The sequence below is a fragment of the Centroberyx gerrardi genome, chromosome 22 (assembly GCF_048128805.1).
Source record: "Centroberyx gerrardi isolate f3 chromosome 22, fCenGer3.hap1.cur.20231027, whole genome shotgun sequence".
NCBI classification, from domain to species: domain Eukaryota; kingdom Metazoa; phylum Chordata; class Actinopteri; order Beryciformes; family Berycidae; genus Centroberyx; species Centroberyx gerrardi.
In genome coordinates this window covers 13259354-13266908 of record NC_136018.1, presented here as the reverse complement: position 1 = coordinate 13266908, position 7555 = coordinate 13259354, and the positions used below count along the sequence as shown (strand labels likewise).

The window sequence follows — 7555 nt, the reverse complement described above, 5'->3', positions numbered from 1 at the left end:
AGCGCGAGGCAGCCAAACCGCCGTCTGTCATTAACTGACTGGAGAGAGAGAGAGCGAGCGAGAGAGAGAGGGGGGGAGAGAGAGAGAGAGAGAGAGAGAGAGAGAGAGAGAGAGCGGAACCGAGTCAAACATAACGACCAGAAAGGGAAGAAGAAGAGTGCAACGGACCCCGAGAGAGAGGGAGAGAGAGAGAGAGAGAGACTGACAACCTTTGACGTTGCTCCCGGTCGAAACAAGACGAGCCGACGCGTCGACATGAGCGGTCAGTTTGAGGAAGATATCCACGACCGGGGCGAACGGAAGAGTAGTAAATCCCCCACGCTGCTCTCCTCGTACTGTATAGACAGCATTTTGGGCCGCCGGAGTCCCTGTAAAGTCAGGCTGATAGGGGCGCAAAGTTTGACGGGTCTGCCCGGGAGAGGCGAGCTCGACAAGACGGTTGAAGGTAAGAGTTGTTCCCGTTGGACTGGACTGCACGGAGAAGGCTGCCGGTTAAACTGTGAATATTATAGCCGTTGTGGTTCTTTTGGAGCAGCAGGCTATGGGGACAGACTATCAAATAAACTGGGCTCAGACTCTGTACACTAATGTAGTTTTAATGTCAGTTGCTTTACATTTAACCTTTAAGTCAGCACATGATTTAGGGCGATTCATCTTTGAGCAAGTTCCAGCATGATAGGCTATGATAAATAGCCTATTTTGCTAGACTATATGCCTACAGCAGTTGAAGCAAAGTCTGTAGGCCTTAAAATATGAATCATCCAGAGAATAACCTGCACTTAGTCAACTTTCTTTGGGGAAAATACCCAATGATGAGCTGAAAACGCTCACGTCATTACATGCATGAGGCTTACTTGCTCCCCTTTAATGCCCGACACTTGTAGGTTATTATTATTTTTACATCTTTGGCACTTTTCCCACTCAGGCCCAACGAAAGACCCCCTGTCTCTCGACACCGACATGCACCTGCCACCCAAGCTCCGTCGGCTGTACGGACCGGGGGGGAAGTACCTTCACGACCACGGAGAAAAGTTGGACAGGGAGCGGCTCCTCCTGGACCAAGCCTGCGACAGCCTCAAAATCAGCCAGGCGCCGCAGGTGAGCATCAGCCGCAGCAAGTCCTACCGGGAGAACGCGTCTCTGAGCCGGGGAGAGGGCGACCAGAGCCCCGGGGAAGGCTCGGAGGACGGCAGCCTGGGACTGGTGGAGCTCGGCCCGCTGAAGTTCGAGGAGGACACGGGGAAAGAGGAGGAGACCTGCGGGGACGCGGCCGCTCTGTCCCCGAAGGACGAAGAGAGGGAAAGCTTGAACGCCGGGGACGGGGACGTGAGGGACGGGGAGGACAGTGTGTGTCTCTCGGCGGGCAGCGACTCGGAGGAAGGGATGCTGAAAAGGAAGCAGAGAAGATACAGGACTACCTTCACCAGTTACCAGCTAGAGGAGCTGGAGAGAGCTTTCCAGAAGACACACTACCCCGACGTCTTCACCAGGTCAGAGCAAATTATCAGCATAGAGCCACAATTATTTGGATTCTGAAAAAACTAATAAAATAATAATAATAATCCTATTTTTAAAAAATACATTATTATTTTTTTGTACAATTATTATTTGTATTATTATTACTAATATACTATTATTCGTAGTAGGCTAGTAGCCTAGTAGTTGTAGCAGAAGTAGTAGCAGTATTATTGCTATTATTTTGAATGCTATTTTTTTGTACCAGTTATTACAACAAAAATGTTTACAAATTATAAGTGAAAAATGCTAAAAAATAAATAAATAAATAAAATTGACATACTGCAAAAATAGTGGCCTAACAACAATAACAACAATATAACAACAACAATAATAATAATCACAGTAGCTTAATAATAGTAATAGTAATAATAATAATAATAATAATAATAATAATAATAATAATAATAATAATAGTATTATTATTATTATCGATGGCTATCAAATTATTTGAAACAAAATCCACAGGGAAACTCACAAAGAAATAAAACATGCATCGTACATCCTAATAATGTAATGCAGTGAAGGTGATAATTAATTACATTTATTTGTGAATAAACACTTCCAAGCTTACATAAAATCCCCCCAAAAGTCCCAGTAATTCCAGATGTCTGTAACTGGACACTGTGGAGTTCACACATCATAAAATGTCCAACACCATACCCGTGCCTTGCATAAGTGAACACAAAAGGTCTAAGTGGCAGCACTAAGGTCGTTTTGTTACATGTATCCCTTGCTATTGTTACAGATGGCAACAATGTAATTCTCATGAGAAAAATTAGCCTGTGCTGCTCACATTACCTGGGCATAATGCGGATACATTCAGCCCAAACTCGGGGCCTCCTCAAGCTCAAGGGCAGAAGTACACGCACGCGCGTAAAAACACACACACACATACACGCACAGTAAACTGGAAGCTATAGTTTACATTTTCTGAGGATAAGGGGAAATATGCAGGGTGAAATGTTATTAGCCTATATTAAGAAAAAAAAACAGCATTTTTTTTAGCAACATACATAATCGTTTTATGCCAGATTGTTTTTTCGTCATCTACAAATATAGGCTAATATATTTATCAGACTTTGCAGATAAATTAGCATTTTCATGATAACCTGCAAAATATGTAAGGGTTTTAATAAAGGGTTTTATAATACTAGAAAAAACAAGAATCTATATCTTCGAGTTTTTACCATTGGGATTATTCATATCTTCGAATCGATTTATTTTAAGGCGACTTGTAGGTCTAATTTGCGCTGCAAACCCATCTTGTAGTTGAGGGAACGTCAATTGCTTTGTGGCAGGCTAGTTTAGATGTCATTATTTCAACCATTATGTTGTTACAGTGACAAGTCTAGGCTAAAGAAAATGTAACAATCACTAGGCCTATTTCTACCAATTCGTGGCAGGGAAAATAGAATATGGCTATGGCGTCTTTCTGCAGTTCATGCCAGGAAAAAACGAGCCTATTTTGGTCGTCTATTGTTGACAGTGAACAACACAGGGGACAAAACAGCAATTCTACATTGCTCCCAAACGGTGGCCTGTAACCTTGAATCTTTTCTTTCCTTCTTTCTGTCTTTCTTTCTATCTTTTTTCTTTTCAGAGAAGAACTCGCAATGCGTCTGGATCTCACCGAGGCCCGTGTGCAAGTAAGTGGCCTTCTATCTTTATTTGAATAGAGAAACCCACGACTCGTAAATCAAATAGAAGAAAACATCCTCTAATGCTTTATGTCCTCTATAAAATGTTCCTCCTACACTGTGCTGGATAATAAACGCTGATATGCGTCACTGATTCAGGATCGACGATTACGCACAGGCCAATTTGAGACAGTAATTTATTACAGTAAAAATGTGCTAAATGGCCCCAATCGCTGCGCAGGGAAGGTCTTTCCTGTTATTGAATGTTATTACACGCGATCGGGGGACGTTTTAGTGGCAATTAAGCCGACGCTGGCGATTCATAAAAAGCTCACTTAGTGCAGGAGCAAACACTGTCTATTCCTGGGATAAGATGGTGTTTGAATTCCCATCACAGAGGAGAGAGAGGGGGCGAGGCCGAGAGATGTGTGTGTGTGTGAGTGTGTGTGTGTGTGTGCGTGTGTGTGTAAGAGAGGGGAAGGAGGGAGGGAAGGAGAGAGGGAGAGAGAGAGAGAGGGGAGGTGGCGGGGAGGGATAATGCTATTTGATTTCCCATTATGTGATTGCAATAGACCTGCATTGATCCGATGCTTTGCACTTGGGAGCGAATGAGAGACCATTAAAGGTGTTTGCTCCCCCCCCCCCCCCCCCCTTCCTCCCCATCCCTCTCCATCCCTCCCTCTTCTTCTCCATTGAAAGCGTGGCTTGCATGTCGAAACCCCGGGCTCATAACCAGAGAGACAGTTCAAACACGGTGGAAGCTCCGGGGTTATGGCCGACGGTAAAACAACAGATGTCTCTTTAGGGACCGTAGGTGAACAAATCACTTAACGGGCGCCATCAGGAGGTGATAAAAACTCATAAATTCCCGAGGGGCTATGTAATGCTAAACAGCCCTCCGGGAATAATGCGTGTGTGTGCGTATGTGTGTGTGTGTGTGTAGTCACTGTCGCTCAAGCTCGCTCGTTCAATCACTTTCCTCATGTTGACATTTTCCTCATTGTGAGAGCCCCGTGCTTCTGCAGTGCAAACTGGGCAACAGCGGATGCGTGGGAAAGTTAAATACTCTCTTGGATGGAGTCAGTTGTTCTACATTTCTAAGAATTTAATTTAAAGCGCATTAATTGTTATTGGAGCCAGTTCAGCGGTTATTTTCTCGATCTTTTGTTAACACCGCTCTTAATTATCTCTCCCCACCCCGAAGCCCGTCTACAGGGACGGGGGTTTAATTAGACTGAAAGTAGACTAAGGGACCGTGAGCGCCAGGGTTTACCTTGCATGTAATTACCGTTGACTTTCCGCCTATTGGCCACCACCTGAACTAGAGGACTATTAGTGCACTGACACAACATTCAATAGAGTCTACTGGTAATTAAAATGGAAAATTGTTACTTTGAAGTGAGGGGTTGCAAATAAAGTTATAGCTTTATTATTATATTTATTTATTTATAGCATGAAAAAAAATTGCATCACAACTGAGCAGTAGCAGGTGCAATCATATGCCAATGACTTGTTCCTAACTGAGCATCTTCCCCTCTCATCTCTTATCAAGAGTCACTTGGGAATGGCCTCTTTATGTATTGATTCTTCCATAGCCTTTCTTAACTGCTTTCTGTCTGTTTTTGGTGACTGAAGGAGCATGCATGAAGACTATTTCGATCACTTGAACCTTTTTCTTTTTTCTTCTTCTTCTTCTTTTCGTCTCCCTGCTAGCGTCATCACTAGGCAAAGCAAAAGGGATGGACATGTGGTAGCACCTGCTCTCTTTAATCTGTCTGGCATCCTGTCTGTTTCCCCTCAGGTGTGGTTTCAGAACCGCAGAGCCAAGTGGAGGAAGCGTGAGAAGGCCGGGGTGCAGGCCCACCCCTCGGGCCTGCCGTTCCCGGGCCCCCTGGCAGCGGCTCACCCTCTCAGCCACTACCTGGAGGGAGGGCCCTTCCCTCCCCACCCCCACCCGGCCTTGGAGTCTGCCTGGACGGCCGCTGCTGCCGCCGCCGCCGCCTTCCCAGGGCTGGCCCCCCCTCATCACAACGGCTCTGCCCCACCCCTGGCCACTCCGCTCGGCCTGGGCACCTTCCTGGGCACGGCCGCCATGTTTCGCCACCCTGCCTTCATTGGACCCACTTTTGGCAGGTGAGCTGCATGCAAAGATCTACTCTGACGCTCCCTTAGACTTGATGTCTATCCTTTACACTTATATGCCATGCAACACCCAGCAACCTCTATCGACATCTGTTAGACTTCACATTTATCCCTGTACTTTACATGTAGTACTGTAAACGACAACAATAGTGTAGTCAAGGATGTGCACATGTAAATGCAGAGTAGCAACTATGACTTTAAAATAAATTACAAATACCCTTTGGCACATCATGCAACCCTGATGACTGATGAGGTTACAGCATGCCCAATTAGTCATTTACCACTGCATCACTGTTTATCTCAGGCCGCGTCTGATTATATACAGTATGTGTTATATTGTTACCCATTCAAAGCGGTGTGTGTAATCGCTCTGTCAAATGCCTCTCAGTGTAATAACCAAAAGTGTGATCCTGTAAGACAAGCTGTGAGGAGGGGTGGCACTGCACACACCATATGCTCCAATTAGCTTTTCATTACTAATAACCCTCTGTTCTCCATCTTATCTTATGAGTAATGTGAGCATGTAGCAGAAGAAATAACCATTTTTTTTATTACAGTTGTGGCCAAACTATGGAGGAACACTGAGGATATTATCAAATGCCTGAGGGGCCATTAAAACTGATATATTAAAGAATAAAAATTAGCAGACAATATCTTTTTTTCCCTCTCCTCTATTCCAAACCAATACTGCCAAAACACACACACACTCTCTCTCTCTCTCTCTCTCACACACACAGAGCTTTTTGAGTCAAAGGGTCAACTGATTTCAATGCTCTCTAATGTGCTATATTTGAGGAACAATGAGGCTATGTCAAGACCCAGGATTAGCTTGAAAAGTAACACTTACATGTCTTTCCAGACCTTTCTGAATGAATAAACTAAACTTGAATATTGGGTGACAACTTATTTGGATAGTCCAGTGCTGACACTCAATTATCAGGTAACAAAAAAATAGATGTTCAGCAAAGTGTCACTTGCCTGTTTGCTGCATCTGTACAGGACATGCAACCCTAACCCCATTTCTAACCCTAAACTTAATCCTGAAATGAACTCTAACCCAGACACCGAATCTCTCTAATCTATAAACTACTTTTCACTTTTTGAGTGTCACCTGAAACTCAGTAGACTTTTTAGTGACACATTACAGTTGCTTGATAGTAAGTTGACTATCAGCAATGGACTATCCAAATAAAGTGTGAGTGAATATTGGTTCATATTTTTAGCAGGCAGATTTGCACTATATTGCAGATGGTTGACTTTCTCTCTCTCTCCCAGGCTCTTCTCCAGTATGGGTCCACTGACCAGTGCTTCCACCGCAGCAGCTCTTCTCCGTCAGCCCGCCCCTCCTGTGGAGAACCCCTCCCACCCGGGCCCCGTCCTCCCTGACCCTTCCTCCTCAACCTCCTCCTCCTCTTCCTCGGCCGCAGCGGACCGCAGGGCCTCCAGTATCGCCGCGCTGCGCCTCAAGGCCAAGGAACACTCGGCTCAGCTCACCCAGCTTAACATCCTGCCCACCGGAGCCCCAGGGAAGGAGGTGTGCTGAACACTCGACCCCAGCTAGGCCTCTCTCTCCTGGGCTTATGTCCCATTCCATGCACCCCACCACCCTCCCCCCCCTCACCTTCATACCTCCGGAGGCAGGAGCAGTAAGCTCATCCTGATGTCCCTCGCTCACCACCCCTGATACCTCATGTTTCCCCAACAAAATAGCACGACCAAATTCAAAGAGCACTGGCTAAAGTGTGGGTATGTTTGTGTGTGTGTGTGTGTGTGTGTGTGTGTATGTATGTATGTATGTGTGTGTGTGTTAGGGAAAGTAGTTAGTCAGATAATTACTACTATTGTAACATTGTTTCACGCTGAATAATACCAACATACACGCACCCACACACACACCTTCCTGAGTCACACGGTCCACTGATTTCAATATTGTTTTATGTTCTTCATGTAAAGAACGATGAGGATATTTCAAGGCCGACTGTAAAAACTTTATCAGATTTTATTTTTGTTATTATCATTTGGATAGCTAATAAATTAAACTTGAACATAGGTTCATATATTATTTATAGCAGCCATAAACACTGTCATATTTAACATAATTGCATTATGATCCCTAAATATCTAAAGTTACATACTACTTGAAATAACCCCCATAAGATGGTATGCCACGTGCATGCAGGTGCACACATAGCAAATACACACATGCTTGCACACACACACACACACGGAAAGGGAGAGAAAGAGAGCTGAAGAGCCAC

The 7555-nt window shown here is 44.8% G+C and overlaps 1 protein-coding gene across 1 annotated transcript; it reads left to right on the top strand.

Annotated features, from left to right (window-relative positions):
- Positions 1–255: 255 nt before the first annotated feature.
- Positions 256–6840, top strand: arxa (aristaless related homeobox a). The gene is made up of 5 exons (XM_071923292.1): positions 256–445; positions 926–1490; positions 3119–3164; positions 4957–5288; positions 6573–6840. Exons 1-5 carry the CDS (start codon positions 256–258, stop codon positions 6838–6840), a joined length of 1401 nt encoding a protein of 466 aa, XP_071779393.1.
- The last annotated feature ends 715 nt before the right edge of the window (positions 6841–7555 follow it).